Source organism: Harpegnathos saltator, unplaced genomic scaffold, assembly GCF_003227715.2.
Source record: "Harpegnathos saltator strain DR-91 unplaced genomic scaffold, Hsal_v8.6 scaffold789, whole genome shotgun sequence".
In the NCBI taxonomy this organism is placed as follows: domain Eukaryota; kingdom Metazoa; phylum Arthropoda; class Insecta; order Hymenoptera; family Formicidae; genus Harpegnathos; species Harpegnathos saltator.
Window position 1 is genome coordinate 43,817 of NW_020230636.1, and position 25,432 is coordinate 69,248.

The 25,432-nt window shown below is 43.6% G+C and overlaps 1 protein-coding gene across 40 annotated transcripts in view; it reads left to right on the forward strand.

Moving 5' to 3' along the window:
- The window catches only part of slo (calcium-activated potassium channel slo), a 112,549-nt gene that overhangs the window by 29,969 nt on the left and 57,148 nt on the right, over window positions 1–25,432 (forward strand). For 26 of the 40 annotated variants that reach the window (XM_025306546.1, XM_025306564.1, XM_025306571.1 and 23 more), the window contains exons 2-5: window positions 12,041–12,102; window positions 12,755–12,851; window positions 13,157–13,420; window positions 13,974–14,141. In XM_025306546.1, the coding sequence (XP_025162331.1) occupies window positions 12,041–12,102; window positions 12,755–12,851; window positions 13,157–13,420; window positions 13,974–14,141 (591 nt within the window). Of the gene's footprint in view, window positions 1–12,040; window positions 12,103–12,754; window positions 12,852–13,156; window positions 13,421–13,973; window positions 14,142–22,876; window positions 22,969–25,432 lie in introns of all 40 variants that reach the window. The other 14 variants (XM_019840679.2, XM_011138602.3, XM_019840678.2 and 11 more) reach the window with 1 other exon arrangement.

Genomic DNA, 25,432 nt, shown 5'->3' on the forward strand with positions numbered 1-25,432 from the left:
GCGTTGAAAAATATATACATCGTACAGAGGTCGCCCATTGGCACGAAAGATAACAAGCTTATTGAACGGAAAGGCGACGGATCTCTTTTTCGACGAGACTTTCGCTTTGACAAATTATTAGACTTGTTAGACAAGCTGTCTAGGGAGAAAAAATTCACGACGAGCTCGAAAGAGCAAAGAGAGACACGCTACGAAATGAACAAATGTTTTTCATAGCTATTTTTTAATAATTCCGTTTGGCGCGGCTAGCGTAAGCTATAAATCATAATTAAGATGTAATTAAATCGTAAACACTGTGAATACGTTCAATAAGAGCTTTTCGATACTAAATTGCATCCTCTAGTTGTCGGAGTATTTGTTTTAAATACTGTTGCATTGAAAATCTATCAGATCGATAATATCGAACGCGTTGTAGCATCGACTGCCAAGAACGCGTGTCTGGCTCGTCCTTAACGATCGATCAACCTTTGTCGCATTCGAGCAAGTCGAAACGATCGAAAGATGCGAATATTGTCGCTAGACTATACTATGGCTATACGTCCCGCGCTACGAAAATAGCGAAGGCAGCTCGTGACGAATCTACCTGAGGCCCACGCTAATTCGCACGCTAAAATAAGAACGGCAATCGTTATTTATAGTGAAGTTCGATAGGTCAGATTGTCGCCTTCGGAGCAAATCAGATTATCGTCCGTAATGCCTTTGATTATGAAAGGCATTCTACGTGACGTGTAAAATTCTGCAACGGTTTACTCTCACGCGTTAATAATCAGTTTACGCTATTTCGTCAGTCGACTTATTCGCCAATAAAATCAGATCGGTTACTGTCGCCTCGCGATATGCGAGCGTCAAAAAATATTTTTCATTGGATGACTAAAGTCTCTGTCCCGGGATTTTATTATAACGCAACGTCACTCGTGACGTGTCGGTTCCGCGAATTTCCGCGAAAATGCGAGTTTCGCGTGTTACGTAAGGACGTTTACAAAAAGGATATTAGGTAACCGACGATAAAGTGGTACAACAGCTGACTCCTTCTCGCAGGATGTATGTCGATCAGCAACAATGATTCTCGTAATTAATTCTACTTCGAGATTGCATTGCGGCTGTCTCATCTTAATTCACCGGGGAGCGTTTCATCTCCTACAGAAGATCGATTAAACGAAAAGGAGCGTATAACTCATAAGACATAATGCGCGTTGTCCAAGAGTACGTGTAATTGCAAGAACAGGCCAGCGTCGACTCGTGTTGTACAGGCTAATTAGCATGTGTTCGCGACCTGAATTACAAATGTCATACGTGTCACCTGACACATTAATTCGAGATAGAGCTGCTCGTGGATCATCCTACATGCCTTTAACGAGCAGATTCAACGGAAATTGCCCATAAAACAGATTATAAGGATTCAAGAATGTTCACTCGCGCGCCCGTTCGAAATGCGAGCGTAAAAAGTGAACGGTCCTGACAGAGTTATCGATCGATGCTTAACGATTCGATGCTGTTAGAATCGCGTGTGCGAGATAACGTTGTTACTTCTATTTCGATAGATATTCATGGCCAGCCGAAGAGACGCATGGATCGAGACAATTATATTTCAGTAAATAATGCTGCAACGAAAATGCGTCATTGTAAGTTTCACGTTTGACTTTTCTCTGATCCGAACTCATTTTATTAGAACGCGAGCGGAAAGGAGAAAATGGAGCAGAGGACATGCGGTGCGAAAGGATGCGCAAGTCCGAAACGAATGATCGTTTCGAACAACGCTTTCTATATCAATGGCGGCAATGTAGCGCTCGAGGGCTATTCAGGAGCTGATTCAAGTTGACATTCTGTGTAACTATCACCTGTCTGAAAGTGTAAAGGAACGCTTGTGATTTCTCACCGATTCAACGCGCCAACGCAATTTGTCGCGTTTGTCTGTTGCAGAATGAATAGCGTGCTTAAATGATAGGTTACATATATTCAGACTCGCATCCGGACCGCGTGAGAACGATTTATTATCCTATTTCTATATCCGTGACGAATTCATCCGAAGTGATGGTCAATGAAGACGCGTATGATATACGGTCTTCCTGCTGGATCTCCTGAGAGATCGATGTAGCCGATACAGCGGAAGGTCCGATATTCGCCGTATCGGCGATCTGCACCGAAATTTCGACGGCTGTCCTGAAGAAGAATTACACCCTCGGGTGACTTCGGGTCCTCCTTGGTTTTCGTCGTTGTCCTTTCGGAGGAGCAATTGGTTGGAAAAGCTTCCGGCAACGGAGAAGGACGAGCCACCGGCGACGATAACCCAGTAACCCACATTCCCTCCGTGGCACGAATTTGTGACGGTGGCGGTGGGGGTGCGATCTGAGGGTGATGGTGATAGTGGTGGTGGCAGCGGCGGCGGCAGCGGCGGCGGCGGCGGCGGCGGCGGCGGCGGCGGTGGTGGTGGTGGTAGTGGCGGTGGTGGTGGTTGAGGTAGAGGTGATGGTGGTAGTGGTGATGATGCTGCTGCTGCTGCTGCTGCTACTACTACTGGTAGACGCTTTTGGTTGTTCTTCCCCGAAGAGGGAAGCAGAGACTCACCGTGGTCAGTTCAAACGTAACTTCAAACGTAAAGCTCCCTCTCGCTTCCCTCAATTCGCTTCCCCTCTCCGGCGACTCCTTGCCCTCGCACAAACCACCCTCCGGTCGTCATCGGGTGCAGCTGCACTCCGTTAACCCGGTGACGCGTTCGCGGGTCTCGTACACTCAGCTGCGAGAGAGGAACTGAGGAGGGGGGGAGAAGAGGGCACAATCGATACCGGTCACAGGGATAACAGCCCCCTCCGAGCATGAATACGACTGTTATCAGCTGGTGAGACTGGCTGGCTGACTGGCTGGCTCCTCCGATGCGCCGCAACGAAGGGAATGAGATAAGTCACGGACGAAGGGTCGACGGTGTGGGCTTCGCTCGCGAAACCGTGCGCCATGTTACGCAAGCCCTCTCGCTCAGTCTCGCCTTGCGAGTGCACAAGGCTCCAATGACGCCGTGGAAGAAAATCGGCAATGAGGCACCTGCGTGCCTTCTGCATACATGCAGGAGGCACCGCCGTGTATAACCGTCGTGATTAATGAGAACGCCGTGTTGCGCACGAGGTTGACTTATCGTCGCGCAGCCGCCGCGCCGACGCCGCCGCGCCGACGAGAATTCGGATCGCGCGCGTCAGAAGCGTTGAATCCCCTTATTAAACACGAAGACGTAATCACGTCAAACATTAGACGCGCGACGATTTATCGAGAAGATCGATTATCATACGTTCGTCGTCGCGCGTGTGTGGCAAACCTGTACTTTCAGAAGTACACAGGAAACGCGAGGAACATTTTACTTCGTATTTAGACGCGTTGTGCGGAGAACAACGAGGTTAAAACTCTACTTCGCGAGTCGATTCAGACATGGTGCTTCCCATGGAACTCGTCAATTTTACATTGATTAGCATGAAATCTGGCGCGGTGCAGCTTCAGCGAAATAAACTTGTGCTTTCCGAAGCGTTCGAATGAAAAGTTGCATGGCCGAGGGGCGGGGCGTTTAATTAAATGAACTGCCGCCCGGGGGATAGCAAAGTAAACCGCTCGCGTTTGATTAGGGCGGCACTAAAAGCGCGAGGGTCTCCAGTCGCAAGACGATAGAGGGTGGCGCCAGATATATGGTGACGAAGGTCTACTCGCATATACGCATATGTGTATGTGTGTGTGTGTGTGTATGTGTGTATACGCGTCGTTCCGTGACCTTTCATTTGGAAATGCTGAGTCGACGTCACCTCTGTTCCCGAACAAATAGAGAGGGTCCCGCAATTCATGTCGAGAGCGCGAGCGAGTTCTGAGAATCATGCGGCATAAAAAAAGAGAGAAAAGAAAAAAAATAAAAGGAAGAGATGGGAGAGAGGGTGACACAACGCGCTCCGGCGATCTTCGCCGAGGATTTACGTGGGTGCGTCACGCGGATAGGCATATAGATACGTATGTATCGTAAGTTTCGATCTGGATCAACGCGTGAGTCACACGCGTTATGAAGCGGTGCACTATTTTCAGCGTTGCGTCGCGGGGCAACGTTGTCCGGAATGACGGGGGCATTAGGAACGTTTTCTAGATGTTTAATGTTCAATATGAGCCTCGACCTCGCGCGCGTTGACGATCGTTTAATTATTCGTCCGAATACACATCGTTAAGGTTGTACATATGTATTCCTCGTTTTTCTATGTTTCAGATATTTGTTAGCGTTAAAACTGACTTTTCTCTTTTCCCTTCGAACGTTCGGGAGATGTCGCTTGTTATTTAAATTACGACGATCTCATCCTCATTATTTAACATTCGAACGTATGCGAAACAAGTTGTAGGGCATTTTGGAACAGTTTATAGCCGTCATAGGACCACAACAATCCCGACACTATTATCCGGGAGATGCATATTCAACTCGCTGCACAGAATGAGTAGAACACGACGGGATTGTTCAGTATCCGTCACCAGTACGTAGTTAGCCGTTTATGTGGCTGACAGCCATTTAGTATGGTTTCTCCGTCGCTATTACGGCAATACGTGCTTAGTAGCGGGAGCCTAATTAGCGCTAATTAGTCGCTGTTGATTTCGCCGCAGTCTATTTGCGTTTTCGAAGTAACAGTTATTGCGCGTAATAATGATCGCATTTCTCTGGCTTCTTTCACATTTACGCGATAAAATCGTAGCGCGAAAGTTATGATCGGTATGTGAAATACTTTTCTTCTCGACATTTTTAGAATACACAAATTGTTTGTGCTTTCTGTTGGTGTACAATATAACCGACTTTTCAAGTTCCAAGTTTCCTCACATGAGTTAACTCATGTGAGGAGAAAATTTAATCTTATTTAAAATTGCGTGTTACACATCTTATTGAAATATATTTTGGCATATCTGCCGATCGGTATCAATAAACGTTCTTGTTGAAACAAAAATATGAGATTTCAAATCTTTTTCTCTCTCTCTCTCTCTCTCTCTCTCTCTCTCTCTCTCTCTCTCTCTCTCTCTCTCTCTCTCTCTCTCCCTCTCTCCTTCTCTATCTTTTTTTCTTCTCTTTAAATGTACTTGGAATCGATCTCATAAAGTCGGCGCCGGTGGAGGCAATACGACACGGGCGAGATCATTTAACACCCGTGACAATTTAATGCAGAGAATATATCCGGTATATCCGTTTATACGCTGCACTTTATTATTCCCCGGACGGAGTAATAATTTTTACTTCACACGCGACCCACTTACCATCTACCCGCGAATTCTTCAAAGTGTCGAGCGATCCGAGGACGATTCGTTTGGGTTTTCTTTTTCTTCTCGCGCTACTTTGCGCCAGACCGACCGACGAGTTTTTCAAAATATGTTTCTCTCTCTCTCTCTCTCTCTCTCTCTCCTTCCTCATCTTATTACGCTATAAGGCCGCATCTACTCGTCTTCTCTTCTCACGCCCGCATGATTTTCGAGGGTGGTGAGCACAGTGAAACGTCTCGGGCACGGCCCTGCGACCGTTTTCGGATGACCCAGATCTTCCGTAGTGCAGTAGCATGGCTGCATGCTGGAACGATGCATCCGGGTTGCGCGAGTCGCGCAACGTGCGCATACGTGCGCGTATGCAGCAGCGTGCAAAGGCCGCGTGTGCAACATTTGAGAACGTACGTGCAGCTACGTACACGAGACGTATGGCGGCCGCAAAATTGGGCAGCAACGGGCTTGAGAGAGCCGGAGTCCGCCGCAACTTTATTCTCTTGCCGGCGGACCGCATTCTCTTGCGCACGCGAGAACATATTCGTCGATTTCGGCGGCGCCCGTCGGCTGGATGTATCTCCGGTAGGACATTCATGGAATTTCGGCGAACGATCGTTGCGCGACGTCTTTAAATTATTCCGTCGAATGATCCGCGCGCGCGCGAGAGAGAGAGAGAGAGAGAGAGAGAGAGAGAGAGAGAGAGAGAGAGAGAGAAAGCGAGAAAGAAGGAGCTAAAGTATGCGTTTTATTGCTGCAGCATGTGAGGAATTATACATACAGTTTTTTTCGGCCGCGGTGCCTCCAGCGAGAGAAAGCGCGATGTGCTTCGGCGCATTCGGCTGATGCATTTTTTAGCGACGGCTTCCTGAAAATCAATTTACCGTACAGTGGAAATGCAGAGGCAGATCGCTGACGAGAGGCGAGTTTTCTTCGGATACGTTGAAACATGCGGGATATCGTTAGGGATATTGTAATATTTTTAATTGATGTTAATGCAAGCGAGCGGTGCAATGAATAATCAAGCAATATTTAACGAAGGAGAGTAAATATTGTACACGGAAAAGTGTAGTATCGATTTTCTCATTCTTTAAGAATGAAAGAGAAAGTATAATACGTACAGTTGAAGATAAAATCCTGACGCAATATTTTTCTCGTTGAGATTGCAATCTTACGTGACTTCTAACACGATCGTTACTCGGAAATTATTCACGACGTCTCTGTTACTTTTTCATCGAGTGATCATTGTTTTGAACGACGTAGCTAATATTTCATAAGATGATATTCACTGTCACGAGACGATAAAAATATCCACACATATGAGAAAACAATTCGTGTTTCGCGAGCCCGAATGACGTCAGCAACGCCGAGGACGAAGAAAAATGCGTAATGCAGTTTCCCGAGCGGCAGATTCCTGAATCGCGACGCTCACGACAATTTACACTACCTGGGATAGTAATGGTCCAACGTGCGTGGATCGAAACTACCGGCTAACGAAGAGCCAGTCGGTTTCCATTAACGGGGAACACCCGCGCCCGTTTTCGACAGGCATCGCATCGACGGGAGGTAGTTTCACGCGCTCCCGACGCGCGGTGAAATTGTTCGAAAATTTAACGAGGGAGTATCTGGAACGAAGCCAACCGGCGAAATCGATCGGCCGGTAGAGTACATAAGCTGTGCGCCTCTTTATTTATTTATCCTACTACGTGTACGTGTACCGTACAGGTCGAGTTCCGTGTGCGAGCTACCCGGCCGACAAGTTGTATTTTACGCGCGTCCACCTGCTCGGCGCATCGACTTGGTCTGGCGGACGCTTTGAATTTTTCCGCGTCCTCTTACCCAGCCGCTTGTGAACGACAACGTTGTCGTTCGTGGGGTAAGGGGCGCGTCTAATGACGATCTCTATTTTTACACCGGGACGTTCTCCTGGCGTCATCGTACTTACTCACGAATCTTCCGTCTAGTGAGATTCTCTCTCTCTCTCTTTCTCTCTCTCAGCGCAAACATAATAAAAGTTTCTCGTAAATCTGCTATTCGAGATCGATATGTTCGTTTATACGAGCTCATCAAGTTCGAAATCGTCGCGACCTGTACTTAGCCTCTTGCACACAAGCAGGTTGCATCTCGCACCGAATCTTATCGAGCCACAAGAGCCTTTGATGAAATTCGAAATCGATTCCAGCTCGGTGAAAAAAACTCGCTAGACGGAAACTATGGTGCGTCGTAACCGTTCGATTTCCCTCTCTTGTAACGTTATAATTAAATCGAGAATTACGTTTTTGTCAAAGTTAAGCGCTGTCGGTATTAATCGAGAAAGTTCATTATGAATATAAATTTGCTGACGTTGTTGAATTTCTCCCGTTAAAATTTAATCTCTTCATCAGAGGGCCTTGTTTATCGTTGCAGATTCGTGACATGTAAAATTCTTACTTTTGACGCATAACTTATCAGTATATCGTAATCTTTACAAGCTAAATGCCCTGGGAGATATTCTCCGTTGAGGAAATTAGGCACTAAACTTTCGTCAAAAAAGGTCTACTTTGCATTTTCATCGAAGAATGTGGAAACGACAGGAGAATATACGATTGATTGATCGAGGTTGAATGCATGGCATCGTAACTTTACAGAAATCGATAGTAACTCGTTTACGCGGAGTTTTCCTTTTGCCGTTTGTAAGCCAAAGGAACGCAGGATATTAAAATATTCCATTCTCTTTTTCGTGGAAAGGATTTCGCAGTGTGTACCTAAATAGGCCATCGATTCCTTTCGCAAACGTTGGCCGATTCATAATAATTTCTGGTGCGTATAAGGTCTTTCCTCCGTTTCGTTACCCAATTTATCAAATGTAGCCGTAACACTTCTCGCATGCACGATCGATGATATGTGCGTGTACACGTGTACAACTGTGGAAATATTTATACTGTATACGGCCTGTACGGAACGGATATTGACGACGAGTATGAGAGCCATTAATCGTTCGTCCTACTTTAGTTTAGTTCTTTTTGGAACATGCCGTGTTACCTCGTAATCGGCGCAAAATAATTACAAGCTCTCGTAACACACATGCAAGAGTGAATTATAACGTCGCGTAAATTAAAATGCGGGGACGCGCATCGACGGAATTACAGGTCTATAGAAGTATACCGTAAGTAGAATGCAAAAGTATGGCAAAAGTAATACGGACGCAGTTATCGTATGATATTCGAGTCAACGATTCGGAGCTGACCCGCTTTCGCGACTGCTCGATGCAGGTATCGCAGGTTAATGAGATTTTACAATTTTCATCGGCGATACGATTAAACAACAGCCTCGTTCTGCCGGTTTTAAGCGACGCTCGTTGGGCAAAAGGGCGATATGACTCGCAAAGAAGGGAACACGACGTGCCACGTGCGGAAATAGTTAATAGAAAATAGCGGGGAAAATGGACGGGTCACCGCAGAGAGGGAGGGAGAGAGAGAGAGAGAGAGAGAGGGAGAGAGAGAGAGAGAGAGAGAGAGAGAGAGAGAGAGAGAGAGAGAGAGAGAGAGAGAGAGAGAGAGAGAGAGAGAGAAGGAGAAAATGTGTAAAGTATCCTCAGGGGCGCCGGCAAAATCGACGCGATGGCAGCGATTATCCCGTAGAATATCAAACGAGATATTAACGTGGCATCCAGGGAGTTGTTCAGCTCGCGGCGAGGGCGGGCACGTGGCACTTCTAAGAGCGGCCAGGAGGCCCGTCTAGTAATCTCGTATGTGTGTGTGTGTGTGTGTGTGTGCAGCCGTTTATCAAGTCAATTTGCCGTAACGATCGTTAGGCGCACGACAGGCTTTGATAAGGACCTAAATCGATGACGCGGGAGTTCGTTGGCTCGCAGGGGGCTCGCAGGGCTTCTTATTACGGTCTTTAGCGCGCGCTGTGACGTATAACCCTGAACTTTAAAGCTCGCTTGCACAGCTAGCACGCTCGGAAACGCTCGGCTCGCGCGCGCACGGTTCGTTCTCCACGTGGTGGCCTGCGCTTCACGAAGAGAGACGGCGCGAGTCCGGGCCGGTTAAAAATAATCCCGTGCGCGAAAAGCCGCATCGAGATACTTCGCCGTGTGATTCCGGGTGCACTGCACCCGAAGTCCGTCCCGCGCGACATTGACTCTTCCCCGCGATTGCCGTCTCTCTCCTCTCTTCGGGGACTCGTCAGATCGAATTTGCTTGGAGATTCGTGGAATGTCATTCGAGCGCAAGACGGCCACCTAGGAATCTAGTCGCGATCTCTAATGAATCGCGAGCGAAAATTCACGAGTCCGACTCGTTATATCTTCTCTTCTACGGCACTCTTCTTTTTCGTTTTTCCTCCGTCTGCAGTTTCACTCTGACCGATCGCTCGTAATTGTACGGCAATGCTCTCTGGCGTTGTAGGCCGCTTCTCTCTCTCTCCCTCTCTCTCTCTCTCTCTCTCTCTCTCTCTCTCTCTCTCTCTCTCTCGCTCCTCTCGCCACTTTGTTCCTCTCTCATGAACACTTCGCCCGCTTCTTCTCTAATAATTCTGTCGAGGACCGCACCTACTGTCTATTTTCGCGCGGTGACTACATGTAGGGGTTCGTTCTCGTGAGACCGACGCGTCAGGAATATCGCACGCGGCACGCCGGCTAGGTCCTACTTTTTTTTCTATTTCTCTTTCATTCTCTCTCCCCCTCTCATCATTCCCGTGTCATCTCTCTCTTTCTCTCGAGCCTTCTCGTTCTTCGCATTTAGTTTGCATCAACGCATACCTTCTCATTCCCTGCTTCAAGGGGACTTATGAAGCAAAATTCACGAGAAGGTTGCTATGCGGATGGGTGCAAAGTAGTTGCAAAGTAGACTGATAGTAAGGGAAATTACACAGTCTATGCTGAAGATCCGCTAGAAAATTGTCTTTCTTTGTGCTATGCTCAAGAAGGCCATTCATATCATTGTGATATAGTGGGATATATATGAAGAAAATTCTTTGGAAAACTAACGCTTCTCTTGATATTAATTTTCTGATAACTGCAATAAATCAGATGTAATATTACTCGTTTTCTCTGTCGCGAAAATGTAGATATTTCGTCCGTCGTAGATATCCATGCGTATAATAAATTTAATACTAATTTTGAAAAATGACTTTACTTTCGGTTGAAAGGCATTGTTAATACTTTAATGACAAATTCAGATATGCAATTCTTTCTCTTGCCTTCTGAAAATCTAATTTCCACTGTCAGATATATCTTCCACTAGCTCGCTTTTTTATAAGTCTAATATTCGCGACAGTAAATGCGTTTTATTTTCTCGCATGCGATCTGCGAGGAATTTAATACCGATGGAGGACAAATGATATATGCGCCCTCGTAAAATGTAGATAAATGTAGATAATTGTTCGCTCAGAATGAGTATTATTGCTCCATATATCGCGACAATTATTCGTTATTTTCATTCACCGTGTTCTAGCATCGGTGCATCGACAAATTTTCGCGGCATGAGAGAAAAATTCATCTGAATAATTAACTCCGTCTCAAAATACGTAAATGTATCGACATTTCGCTCGACCGGAGCAATTACTGATCGGGGATACTGCGCGCACACCACATGGCGGTTTACTAATTTGTAAAAATGTTTGATTGCCGTTCGTCCGGATTTGCGCCGTTAAGGATATTTTCCCAGGTGTATACAATAAGGATCGCCGCAACCGTAGATTGCGGCTTGCAATCCCGTATATGGGCATTTATCGATCTCGTCGTGTTGTTCTCACGCATCGCGTGCTTACATGCATGCGATAATTGAGCTGGCCTTAGCCATTGTTTACAATGATTATACAGGTGTAGCAACACTGTACAAGCCGCAATTCCTGCCTGACCGGTGCATACTTAAATATCTCGCGCGCGGAAGATAAATTCCGCATTAAACACGACTGATATTTCATGTCGGTGACTGAATCAGCCGCAAGGCCAAATTGTTTGTTTACCGTCGCGAAAATCATTTAAACGCGACGCTGGATTTTAATTATTCTGTGCGACATTATTCCGGACGCACATATTCGATATTGTATTCTGCGACATGTTCAACTCTCTCTCTCTCTCTCTCTCTCTCTCTCTCTCTCTCTCTCTCGACGTTCCTCACCGCGACGACGTTGCGGGTGTTTCCGATTAAACGATCGACAAATTTATTGCCGACTACGCGAATTACCCTTTGATGTTTAATTAACTGTTTGTCTTTGACGACGCTGATCGTCGCTAGAATCGCTTAACGAGATGCCCGTGCTCTTGCCGTTAGCGCGCGTTTGCGTGTGCGTGGGAATTTGCGCAGCTTCAAAGTTGCGCGGAGTTTTGTCGGAAGCACAGGGTGCTTTAGCTCGCACAGCTCTAGTAATAAACATAACTCCGCGTCTGCCGACGGCTATTGGCTAGGTGTTAGACTTCGCGTGTGCTACGCTGGTGGCATATGTCACATCGGAAATAAAACGATACTGTGATCTCTAATGAAAATATTCATGAGGGGTACAACGTGTAAAATGCTCACTCGAATTACCTTCTCGAGCCTTTCTGATCGTAAATCGCGTCGCGGCTCTTTGATCATTTTTCATCATGGCCATTGCGATATTCGTACTTTCCGTTTTGTCGCGTTTTATATTCTATTTCATCGAACTCGCGCGGTGATGCCTGAAAAAATTGATACAGAGACCAACATCTCGCATCAATCGCGTCAATCTCATCAAACTTATCGCGGGACGTTATTTCTTGTAATACTTGATAGTTGCGATGTTTAATGTAGATGGATATTTCACGGTGCGTCTTTATTATCTGTTTCAGGTGGTGTTAGTTTTCATTCTCAGTATAGCATCGCTTATAATATACTTCATCGATGCCTCCAGGTGAGTAACCAAACTTCGTGTCGAGTTGATTCATATAATTTGTGCGCTATAATCGTTTTAATTAGATGTTCTTTGATGTGACCTCCGTGACTCTGTTTCGGTATTCGTACTCGGCTCGAATAAAGTGAATAAAGAAAAGTTGGCACGATGCGCTTCCATCGCTCGTGTTGAATGTCATTATGAATGTGATTTACACGTCGAATCATTCGAGCAGACGAAAATTACTCACTTCTCGTTTTTAAACGACTCGGTTTCACGTGACTCTAAGTATTTTTTTAATAACTACGTGATTAGTCTTCAGTAATTTTGACGTATTTTTATTTAAAAATTTCATAATCATTTTGCAAGATTGAATCAGACGATTAAAGTAATATTGCATTGTAATTATTATCAAAGTGTAGTCCATATATGATAAAAACAAATATTTGTAAATGTTATGCTTATTTTTGCGTAGTATTACAGATATTATACAGCATAATAACATCTCGTAGTTTCTTGTTGCGATTTAATTAAGGCTGAGATGATAATTGCCAGTTTAATCATCACCATTTTAGTCACCTTCCAATTTTGTTTTTTTTAAGACCAAGACCTTCACGTAAGTTTATAAGAAATGCTGACCTAATATCTGCAATCTCATATTTTTATGTTACAGCGAAGAGGTGGAGCGTTGCCAGAAGTGGAGCAACAACATTACTCAGCAGATAGACTTAGCTTTCAATATATTTTTTATGGTCTACTTTTTTATACGCGTAAGTAAGATATCTTTGCGTTTGCGACGTTAGAATCATTGTGGACGAGATGAAATTTCACATTCATTATCGCGTTGATAATTTTCTATTTTTATACATTTCTTAGAACGAGGATTTTTTAACGACGAGAGTTTTGTCAAGTGCAGAATATTCTCAAAACATAAAAAATTTACAAATACACTCGCGGGACATTCTCACCTCATCTTTGCTTATATCTCATGAAAGTCTTTTTAAGTGGTTTCCGATGAAACGTAATATTTGTTCAACTGGTCACTCGAGTTCGCAGTCTCGTTTTATGATTTTAGTTTATCGCCGCCAGTGACAAGCTGTGGTTCATGCTGGAGATGTATTCGTTCGTGGACTACTTTACGATACCACCGTCCTTCGTGTCGATATATCTCGATCGGACGTGGATCGGACTGAGGTTCCTCCGAGCCCTACGACTGATGACGGTCCCTGACATCCTCCAGTACCTCAACATTCTAAAGACATCGAGCTCTATTCGTCTCGCCCAACTCGTTTCCATCTTCATATCCGTCTGGTTGACCGCTGCTGGTATCATTCATTTGGTAAGGCCACGTCCTATTTCTCTTTGCGCATCGCGCATCGCGCAAGTAATATTATATTTTCATATCGCGTTTATTACTTTAGATCCACTAATTTTGGAAATTATAGAGTTTTACATGAATTTATTCAAGATCGACGTAAATTAAATTATTCTCTCCTGTAATATTTGGAACCAGTTACTTACGCGTATACATGAGAAGTATTGAAACATGCACGTATTATACGTATTGTGATAAACGCGCAGCGTGTCGGATGAAACGTGCGAGTCATCTTTTGTCAGGAAAGATTCAACGAGAATCCTCACGGTTGAAGTTTTCAATGAGAAAAGTCTAATCTTACATCACCGCGCGCGACAACGCGTCCTTCGTGATTCTCGTCTTTCTTAGAGACACCGTATATGTGCTGAAATCCGAGAGGTGCGTTTTCTCGGACATTACGTGTTTATACCATTATCGCGCGGCAGTAAAAGCTTACGGTTACGACCTGCCAATATAAACCGCAATTTCGCTCTTGACGCCGGAGATGGTCCTGAACGTAATAATATTGTGCCCGCAGCTTGAAAACTCAGGGGACCCTTTCGAGTTCACGAACCCGCAACAGCTTTCGTACTGGACCTGCGTGTACTTTCTGATCGTGACGATGTCCACGGTAGGATATGGCGACGTTTACTGCCAGACGGTCCTCGGCCGCACATTCCTAGTATTTTTTCTACTCGTCGGTTTGGTAAGTTATTCCTCACGTATTATCTACGTAGCCACTTTTATAATTTATGTCGGTTAAGGGACATCCCGCTCGCGTACGGAATGTCTATATTTCGCGTGAAAAACGCGAATTCCCATTTCGTAGAACTGTTGATGGATGGTTACGTTATCCTGGTCCGACTAATCCATGGAAGGATGCGCTGTAGTATATTACTGATGAATAATCCGCGATCTAATTACCTCGGTTGATTGTCCGGTAGCTTTTGGATAAACAGCTCCAGATTGCTGTCAAAGACTGACAAAAATAAAGGGAGAATACTGGACTAAATTTTTTCGTTACCGGTTGTCTGTAATCAAGCTTCTTTGTTCCCGCTTAACGTCGCTGAAAATTGTGACATAAAAGACACGGGTAAATATAGGGGGGGGGGGGAGAGAGAGAGAGAGAGAGAGAGAGAGAAATCTAGTAAATAAAGTCGTATGTCCTCGGAAAAAAATTTGATTTGTCGTATTCTTCCATGGGTTGCACCTTTCACGAGGAACGAGCGTACGAGCTTTGCGAAAACGCATAGAACGAAAACTCTCTCGGCTATCCTTCTCGATCGAGATTGATTCCTTCAAGCATACACATCGCGAAAAAGAGTCCGACAGACTTGGTTTGTTGCGAAAGTGCATGAAACTTTTAAAACTCTTTTGTTGTATCGCGACGCAAGAGCTATTAATTCTTTTTCTTCCCTCTCTTTCTACCGACCGCGTATCTGTCCCCCGAGAGATTAAGAGTTCCCTTTTTGTCCGCCGGTTCTATCTTTTCGCCGCGATCTCGCATCTTTTCCTCTGAGGAATCTCGAGCTATCGTCACGGATCTCGCTTGCTATTCGGCTTTTCGCACAGCTCGTTTCGCCAAACTAGAACCGCCAGCTCGCCGGTTTTGCCAAGGCTCGTATATCAGAGCGGAACGATCGGCGAGACGAGCGACGGACTGAGATTTACGTGTTCCCCGAGCCGCGAGACGGGTGAATATTTCGAGTGTACAGTGTTCCCCGGCCGTTGATCCTCCCGCGCCTCGAAAAACATCGGGAGACAACTCACAATTGGTGAATTCAACAAACGTCTGTAAAATTTTCACTACGTCAGCTACACGCTATCCTCTGACAGCCTTCGAATTGGCAGCGAGAAATTACATTAACCGCGCAATTTCCAGATGAAATTTTCGAACGAGACGCGGTTGAAGCTTTAATTATAACGCAGCTTTTAATTTTCGATAACTATGCCGTTTTCAGGTTTGAAAAATTGTAGTGTAAATAATTGGTAGCGTAAAGGAAACTTTTTGAGCACTGAGCACTACTTTTAGTAACGCACACATCTATTGCATACGTGTGAGTGTATGTGTGTGTGTGTGTGAAGAGGTTTTAATTTCTCCGCGATATAAAATTTTCACGACGAAGTAAGCACGGATAGACACGTGTTTATCGGGCAAACGTGTTCAAAGTTTCTGCAACGCGCAATTTACTCTACTTCTCAAAGTTGACGGTCTTATGACTCGAAACAAAGGAAATAAACGCAGCGGGTTCGTCGCGAAAATAACGTTTTTATTTGATGTCACGTGAAAAAGTGGCTCTTCGGAATAGAAATCAACGGCAGGGGCGGCACAGTGCCGCTCGTTATACCGTTATCGATCGATTCGTTTGAACGTCGATGCGCGCAATTAATGTGAGGAGCATGCCTACGCTCCAACGTATATATACGTGCGTTTGTATGCGCGTATACGTGGCTTATCGATTACCGGGTGAACCTCGCATAACAGTCGACAGCACTTTGGAGCTCTCGCGGAGATACGTCGTAATTTTTCTTTAAACGCGAGCATCGTCGTTCAAACATCGGAATCGCGCCCAAGCTAACGTTTGTCCGCAGCTCATCGTGTAGACTAGCCGTAGATAAAATCAATTATCGAGCTGGAGAGAGCATACTCCGAAAGTACGGTACATTCGACATACGTGAGAATCTGTGGTACAGAATTGGATTTATTCGTGCATAAAGGCTTAAATCGTTCCATTATAGGACGATAGTACAGATACGTACGTAATTACACACGCTGATATATAAAAAGATGTAAAGACATAAGAAAAATACGGTGTTGATTGTCTTTCCTGATCTTTCAGGAAATTAATGTATTTTTATTGATTGATTGTTTTGCATTAGAAAAACGCAAAATATAGCCGGGTGTTATTCGATCTTGCTACAATATAGTGACATATATTTTATTCCGTAACTTAAACAACAAAATGTTGTCCAATCAAGCTGGTTATCTAATTAAGCCATCCGTTCTACTGACAACATGCCGACATGGGAGAAAAAGGGGGATAAAGAAGAAAAAAGAAAATTGGTCACGAATTAAGCCTTTATCGCGGTACGATGACGAACGTAAAGAGACCAACTTAAGTCACCAGGCAGCTTCACTTCCCTCTCTCGTACATCGCTCGAAACCCGTCTGAAACGTCGCCCCTCACTTTCCCGCAATTTGCATATACATTAAAAGCGTCGAGAAAAATCCCATCGTCATACGAAGCAGTTCGCGGTAATTCGGTCCGACCGCGCTGGTTCAAATCTTAACCACGACGACAAAAGAGACGAGAAGACAAAGATACTGGCTACCTCTGCCTTACGCCTATACCTCTGTGATAAATCACGTGGCTGTCAGAACCGTCGTGATGCTTCAAATCGTACATCATCCTCTCGTAAGAATCGCACGACAGCAAGATTGCCTTAGATCACAAAAAGATAATGATACGCAGAAGAATCTCGAAGATTGATAATCCTGACTGTGCACTTACAATTTGGTAACGTATAGTTTTAACTTAATGAATAATCTAGATTCTAAATTGAACTGAATCGAACATTTCATTGTCTTATTAAAAAAGCTAATATCGTTACAGTATAAATTATAATCCATTATAATGTGCAAGTATAATTCGATAGCCACATGTAATCAATTATAATTGCATTTTGACGATCGAGTTATCTTTTTCTTCTAGTGATTCATGGATTCACAATTAAAATCGCAACTTATATTTTCTCGAAATGGACAAAAATTTTTTTTATCGTTATTTCCAATATTAAGTGCAATCTCGCGTAGGGAGATTGATTCAAATTCCCTCAAGGAAACAATTCTCTGAATTATCAAAGGATGGTAGGATCGATAGGATCGTTAGAGACAGAGCCACGACGAAGAACTCACGACAGATTCTGACTGCGACTTTATGAAATTTTCGTACCTACACGCCTCACTCTATTATTTTAGGGAAAAAAAAAAAGACGGAAGCAAATCCAGAATGCATAGAGACCGCTTCAAAATCGCGTCTCGAATAATAGAAATATGTGTATGTGTAGAATTCTATTTATTTGATGCTCTTATAACCGCGCGTGTTTCGAGGATATTTGCAAATCGAGCGATTCGAATGCGATCTTGGTTACCTCAACGATCGTACCTGATATCAACAGCGTACTCGTTTTGTTAGAATGTTTTTAGACGTCTCGGTATTAATCGTGTAGATCTTGATTTTTCTCTCAAAATTATCAGCGGGATACTTTCTATATTCGACCGACATACACGGCTAGAAAATAAATGTGTGACTCGTAATCACTTATTTGCGAGGCATTTAGCATAGAATTATATCTCGCTTGCATCCAACTGTGTTTCTCCGCAAGTCAGTTTGCTACAATTACGAGCGGTCGAGCCTCTCGATTTAAGTGTTACGCGAAATGGTGAAAGATGCAATTGCAGTCATATATAATTTGTACGACACACTGTAGCTCTTAAACGCATATTTTATTCTTTTCTCTCTTTCTCTTTTCCTCTTTCTTTCTTTCTCTCTCTTCTCTCTCTCTCTCTCTCTCTCTCTCTCTCTCTCTCTCTTCTGTTTATCTGTATCTTATTTCTCTTTTAATCTCTCTTTCTCTCTCTCTCTCTCTCTCTCTCTCTCTCTCTCTCTTTCTCTCTCTCGCTCTCTCTCTTTCTAAAGCTTAAATTGGTTCTACGAGTTTTGCTACAGCCACTTTATCTTTCCGATTTGATCGAGGAATCACTTGTAGCTAACAATATGGCGAATCGACTATTTGGGTACGTCCGATTCGGCTTGTAATGCGAATGCTGCGGTATATGCTGCGAACTCATTTCTCAATGATATTAACAGATATCGACAGGACTTTTATCAAGTAACGAGTCTCGGAGCTTGAAGTGACAGAACTTCGTGAAGTTTCTCACTTGTAAAGTTCACGGAGGACGCAATTATGAATACAATTTACTTTTCGCGAAGCAAATACGATTTGGATAATCACGTATGTGTATATTAATTCCTATACATGTCCGATATTTGCAAATTGGATAAAAATCGAAATCGATAAAGTTCGCCGAAATTCATACGTCTGATTACGCCGATCTGTTTGTTCGCGCGGTCAATGATAGACTCGAGGCTTGTTATTGCATCATGTATAAATCTCTCTACATTACAACTTTATCGCGTTTCTCTATCGGAGGGCACGAGTCCCGACAGCTTCGATAAAATGTTGGTGTCTGTATACGCGCTTGACTTTTAAATGTCTATTCTGTCTGTATGTGTATTTTCTGCGACGCTGAAACGCTGCTCATACTGCAACATGAGATATTGTTCTGGCCGCTTGAACTTTATTTTCTGAATTGCTGGCCGTAGAGAGAGCGACACGTACACGGCATTTGCAGTAGCGATTTCCAGGCACGATGGTACCGACGATAATCGCGCGAGACTCAACAAACGAAGCAACGTCCGTCCGCTTTTTGTGTGTACCACCGGAATACGTTCATTATCCTCTCGCTCTCTCTCTCTCTCTCTCTCTCTCTCTCTCTCTCTCTCTCTCTCTCTCTCTCTCTCTCTCTCTCTCTCTCTCTCTCTCTCTCTCTCTCTCCGCTCTCTCTCTCTCTCTCTCTCCGCTCTCTCTCTCTCTCTCTCTCTCTCTCTCTCTCTCTCTCTCTCTCTCTCTCTCTTTCTCTTCAATCGATAAACAGCGAAAAGCTACGACTGATATAGTTTTATTGTACTACGTGACAGAAGATACCACTTTGCCTCTCTATCGATTTGGAATGGCGCGTTGTAAACTTTGTTAGAGAACAATCCTCAAGATAGGGCACCTCCGATATCCCTCTTTTCTCCCGCGATTAACTTGAAAACTTTTCCCTCAAATTAGCAGCTCCAGGTTATCGGAAATGGAAAATGAGTTGAGTTGTTTTTATGGGAAACGGGCGTAGTAAAAAATTACACTCCCTCTCCACTGAGGGAGTTATTTTTTTTTTTAGGCTGTTTATACAGAACACAAACGTGTTACTACGTGCGATCAATGATTTCGCCTAACGTACTCACGCACAAACGCATATTTGCGCATTTTATCTCTGAGTGAAAAATCAACTTGTTTCTCTCGACACGCACCTTTTTGCTTTACTAACAGGTTACAAAGCTCGTGTGATTATTTTGTTTCTAGCTGAATTTTGCTGAAATTTAATTCGCCCCATCCGCAGAGCGTGGCTTATGTACATCGAATTTAAATAATCGTCTCTTTTATCTCATAATGTACGCTTGTTTTCCTCTGCACTGTGCATCTGTTACAAATCTGTACGCGCATTATCGCGGCGACGCCGCGATGCATTGCGAAAAGCGCGCTGCATCCTGTCCGTGTATCCTTTCGCGCGTTGCATCGAGAGGTTTGTAACCGAATCATCGTCGGTCCTCCGATTAGTCACGTTCAACCGGGGATGAAAAATTATGTCCTTGTAACATATAAAGTGGCGGTTAGTTTGGAACACTTTCAAAGTGCTTTGGCACCCGCAGCTGAGAGTATGATATCACGTGTCCCTGCATAAACGCGCGACGGCTGAAGAACCGCTTTTAACCGAATTCAGTATATTTCGTAGACACGAGCGGCAAGCGAAGCCTGAAATTAGACGGCGACGTAGGATCGTAAATTAAACGACCGCAGACGAGCCGAAAATTAGTAGAGTGTCTTAGCTCATTCGGGTTCGAGAATCCAAAAGTACGACGCAGACGAACGGTGCATCTTATCCGATTACATGACGAATAAGGAAAGGCAATCGCGCTATTTCAGGATTACGTGATATGTTCAATGTTGACTTGGAAACAAGTCCTTCGTGACTGCCCGAATAATATGTTCTCAATGACGCGGCCGCCGATTGGCGACATTTTCTTGGTCGCGTGAACGTTGCGAACGTTTCGATGAAAGATAATTATATAAATAATTATACGGTTATAAACAAATGGTTATATAAAAATAATTATATACGGTTACTTCTGCGCAAATTTTATTGAGTTCCATTTCAAAAAGCTCAAATTACCTCTTCTCACAGTGCGTTCCAGTTTATCCACAAGGGATAATCCGTGAACGGCGGGGTAGACGCGTATTTTAATTTACACTCGATTCAACATACCTGTGTACGAGAACAATAGTCTACCGGACAAAGATTCCAATATATTCCAAGAGAATATTCGATTGTACGTTCTCGGTTTGCAGATTAATTTTTATCATCATCGGCTATTATATCTTGATAATATTACAGGCGAATGCGCGAAAAAGTTATTCGGTTACAAATTCTGGAATTGCAGATGGATTCGTGATTTACAATCTCTGGAATTGTACATTGAATATTTATTTACGGGTAATCGTAATCTCTTCGGTTAATTTATCATTACAATTATATGTCCGAGTGTTTGTACAACGTTATTCCATTACAATTCCCGGGGTCGTAAATTTATATCTTATTTACTGAACCCTCTTTCTTTCTCTCTTTCTCTCCCTCTCTCTCTCTCTCTCTCTCTCTCTCTCTCTCTCTCTCTCTCTCTCTCTCTCTCTCTCTCTCTCTACTTTCCTTTTTCTCTCTCCCTCTGCGAGTACGCGATTTTTACTAAATATCGCTAAAATCTTAAAGTTTTGGCTACGTGAGTTTTCTCACTTTGCTGCGTACTTATCACTCGGCGAAATGATCGCGGTCGTACAATTCGCTGCTTCGCCATCTTACTTTGCAGGACATCTGTTGTTGGCTGTTTTTCGGGAACGTACAGCGTTATGTCGTGCGCAAAGTGTCGACTCACTTTTTTTCTCACTGTTCTGTCTGTTTAAGAATTTCGTTGATCGCAGTGTCTTTAGTTGCCTAGTCTTTACGAAGCTCGCGAGAGATATCTACTCGCGCGGATCACTATCAATGTCTATTTCAATAACGCAAATTGCGTGGCGTGACACGACACGATTTTGTCGATCGTTCACGACGGGTCGTATCTTTCCTATCCGGCATCATAGACGATTTACATAATAGCACCTCTATCACCTCACACATGCACGGAGCGAACTCGACTTGTAAAATTTCCTTTCTACTTTTGTTTCAGCCAGAAGCGATGCTTGCATCTTCTTCGCTTCTGTGCTTTTGCAATTATCGATTGCACAAGTTACATTCACTTCTCTCACTTCGCATTGTAGCCACAAACAGCACAGAATTAATTAGCAAAACAATGAAAATTAATGCCGAATTATTGCATTTAATTGCACGGAAAAATTTGCACATTTAGGCGATTGATCACAAGGATAAAAAGAATTCGATAGTTCATGTTGCAGATTCAAAAAGATGAATTTGGACAATTGACATATATCTTTGCTGTTTCCTCATACAGCTTCCTCATCCCTTTCTTTTCTCGCCTAGTAAACTGCTTTTACTTATGCTCACATGCTTATATATTATTATACTGCACACACATATACATAAACTCGATACATAACTCGACCTACACGTCGGATGATTCTATATGGTTACAACAAAATCGTCGTGGTGTAAGTACAATATAATGGTAACAATAATAAAAGCTGTGACACAACACGATGTCGTGGGTAAGCAGCATTTCGCTGTGATCACTCAATGTCTTAAAATCGACTTTGACCTCTTTTACACGACGTTTGTTAATCTACTGATACTTAACGCGTGTCAATATTACACACTGTAAAAGATAAATATAAAGTATAAATTCGTTAATAATTATTTTTGTCGCAAGTAGTCGCCTCAGAAACATCGATATCAAGTTATTTAACAAAAAATAAGAATTAACTGATATTTCGTGATGTGTGTCAAGAGATGTGAATTGTCATATTTCTATTCTTCTGAATCATGTCACAAGATGATTGATGTTTTTGTGAATTAATATAATTTTGCGAAATTATTGATACGATACTATTTTATTCGATAATCTTACTCGATACTTTGAATGCGATATTATATACGAGAAGAGCAAAGTCGATTTATCATCATCGCAGGCATATTGAATCTTGGTGGGTTTCGCTGATATAATTATCAGCTAAACACTTTTTCCTTACTTACACTTTGTGTTTTTTGACTCCCCACACGCATCGATCCAGGATATATATCATTCGGATATCGATATATACCTGAAAGCATCACGTTCCGATCTTCACATCAATAAGCACACGCGAACACGAAACATAAAACGTAGATTATTACCCCTTAATCGCATTCTACCTTACTCTCCAGCCCCGTCTCTCCGATTCCCTCCTCACCATCGCCATTTTCCCCGTACGACACGTATCTGAACTTACGCCAATACAGGATGCGGAAGCACTGCTGCTAGACGCAACCGATACCTAGGTGACCCGGTTTTGTTTCCTTTCTCAACGATCCGTAGTCGCATAGTGTTTTCCAGTTATGATTTCTATTTGCAGGCAATTTTTGCTAGTAGCATACCCGAGATAATAGAGCTCGTAGGCAGTAGGTCCAAGTACAGCGGCGAATACAAGCGGGAGCATGGAAAGAGGTATTACTATCAAATTACATCCTACAACCCTCTGTCTCTTGTCTATTAATTTTACTTTCCTTCCAGTATGTATATGTATATACTTCTATACTTACGTAAGGATTAATTAATAACGAGAACGTATAGCTATACGACGTGCGCGGTACATGCATTCGCCGGCACACGCCAAAAACACAAATACAAACACACAAATACAACACACACACACACACACACACACATAAACACACATAAACGCAAACAAATGACACGTAAGATGCGCCAGTCGCACACGTATATTCGCGAAATACACTGGTAATACGGATACAAACACCCGTATACACATATAAACGTACCTTCCCCCGCGGTAACGTTCTCATCGTCGTTCGATCATCGTTCTACGTGAACGCGAGACGTCAAGAAGCTCGAGGACCGATGATGAATGCATGAGAATTTACAACAGCCGGGAGTATAGGTTTGACCCGAGTAACGACCGTGCGTGCGTGCGACGTGGTATATTCGTCGCGTTGGCGTTCCCTTTCATTTCCCAATGAATCAAACGGCACTCGTCCACGGTGAAAGGTCCAATGAAGCGGGAAGGAAAGAGTTTCCGCGACCGATGCGCGAGCAAGCGAGCGTAAAAAAGAGAAGAAGGAAAAAACAAGTAGAGACGTTGGGAATTGAAAATCTCGGTATCGGATTATGCTGTTGCTTTTCACTCGCCTAACGAACATCGAATCGCGACATAGATTTCATAGCGACATGGATTTCTCATCGTATAATTAAAAGTTTGGTGCAAATGCGTGGAAATTGAAGATCGGAAGAAGCTGTTTCGTTTTGCTCAGTTTCTAATCTTTTTCATTGAGCCTGATAGGATGTAACACAAAGAGCAACCAGTGAGTAACGTTCGAAATTTCATTGTGCGCTTGAATCGGGCGAATTGAATATTGCTGTATCACCAAAATGCTGGTTTCTCCTTCTTCTTGTCGGCTCGAATATTTGCAAGGAGCACCGGCTAATCGTCATAAAAGGGACGTATCGATTTTAATATTATCATACCATCGAACAGAGGCCACACCCGTGGCCAGGTAAACGTTGAGCCATCTGCGGCGGCTAGGAGCGAGTACTTTCTGGTATTGGACCGACTCGCCATCTCGAATTAAAGCCGATAAAGTACAGCTGCGGCGTAAATCGCCTCATTTCTCGAACGCAGTCGTTAATAAGCTCCAACGTAATTATTTTATTTTACGTCTCCGCTTCATTTCATGAATCGTTTTCGGAATCGATTCGCGCCGAGGGCGTTTGTCGGGAACTTTCGTAGGAGATGAATTAATTTTTGTTGCGAGGAAGCTTTTTTTACTTTTCGACTGTTTATAAATTGGTCCTCTCAAACCTCGGGGTTAGCGTCGTCGCGAGAACGACACGCGTAAGAATTAGAAACAATTGCAGAAAGAATTGCGCTTTCCCTCTTCTGCCATTTAAACCTTCCGGCGTGATGGCGATTTTTCTCGTGACGGCAAGATTACATCCTGGTAAGTCCGATGACCTTTCACCGTGCGACACCGAGTTGACGAAATAATATGTGTTTGATGGCGAATATCGCGCGTAAACCCAAAGTGATGAGAAAAGCAGCTGCGCTTAGTAAGTGTGCCTTATGCATGTACTCTATATTATATCGATCGGAGTGGTTCTTTATCGTATATGGATTATCGTTCTTTTTCTACAGCACGAAGCAACAAGCACCCAGCAACCATATTAACACGAGTATCACGTAAAATGATACTGTACGTATCACAAGGGTGACGAAAGCGATTCGACGGAATTTCGACCGCGTCTCCCTAATTTAACTCCACCTCGACACGAGACCCGGGCGAGACAATACTTGCGTTTGCATTCCGTCAAGTTGTTTGCCGTTATATTAATCACTTTTTATCAACAGCACATTCTTTTCAAACAAGTCACATGATTTGCCATTTTAGTCTGCTACCTGCAATGTATGAACATTTACAGGAATACAACATTATTTGCATACTGCATCACGTTAGAACGAAATATCCATGGAACTCGACACACCTTCGAATCTTTGAGCGTAAAAACTACTGAGTATACGACAACCAACACTGATATATATATATATATATATTTGCAAAATCAAATCATGTAACTCGATTGTAACAGATCGGACAGTGCCGTGTACGTGTAAACTGTGTGTGGAAGTGGAAAGTCACTTTGTTTTCGCATATAACAATTCTACAGTAATGATATCTCACGCAATTGAATTGACGTGAATCGTCTTGCATGGTTTGATCGTTCGTTTTACACGAGAGATACATCACACAATACGATTACACGCGATCACGGTTATCGCAGAACACAAGCAATTTTACGAAGCACACTGTGAGGACCTAAATCTTTTTATTTATCTCTCCAATCTCTTCCCCCAAACGTGGCACATTGCTGTGGCGCACACTCCTCTAGTCTACAC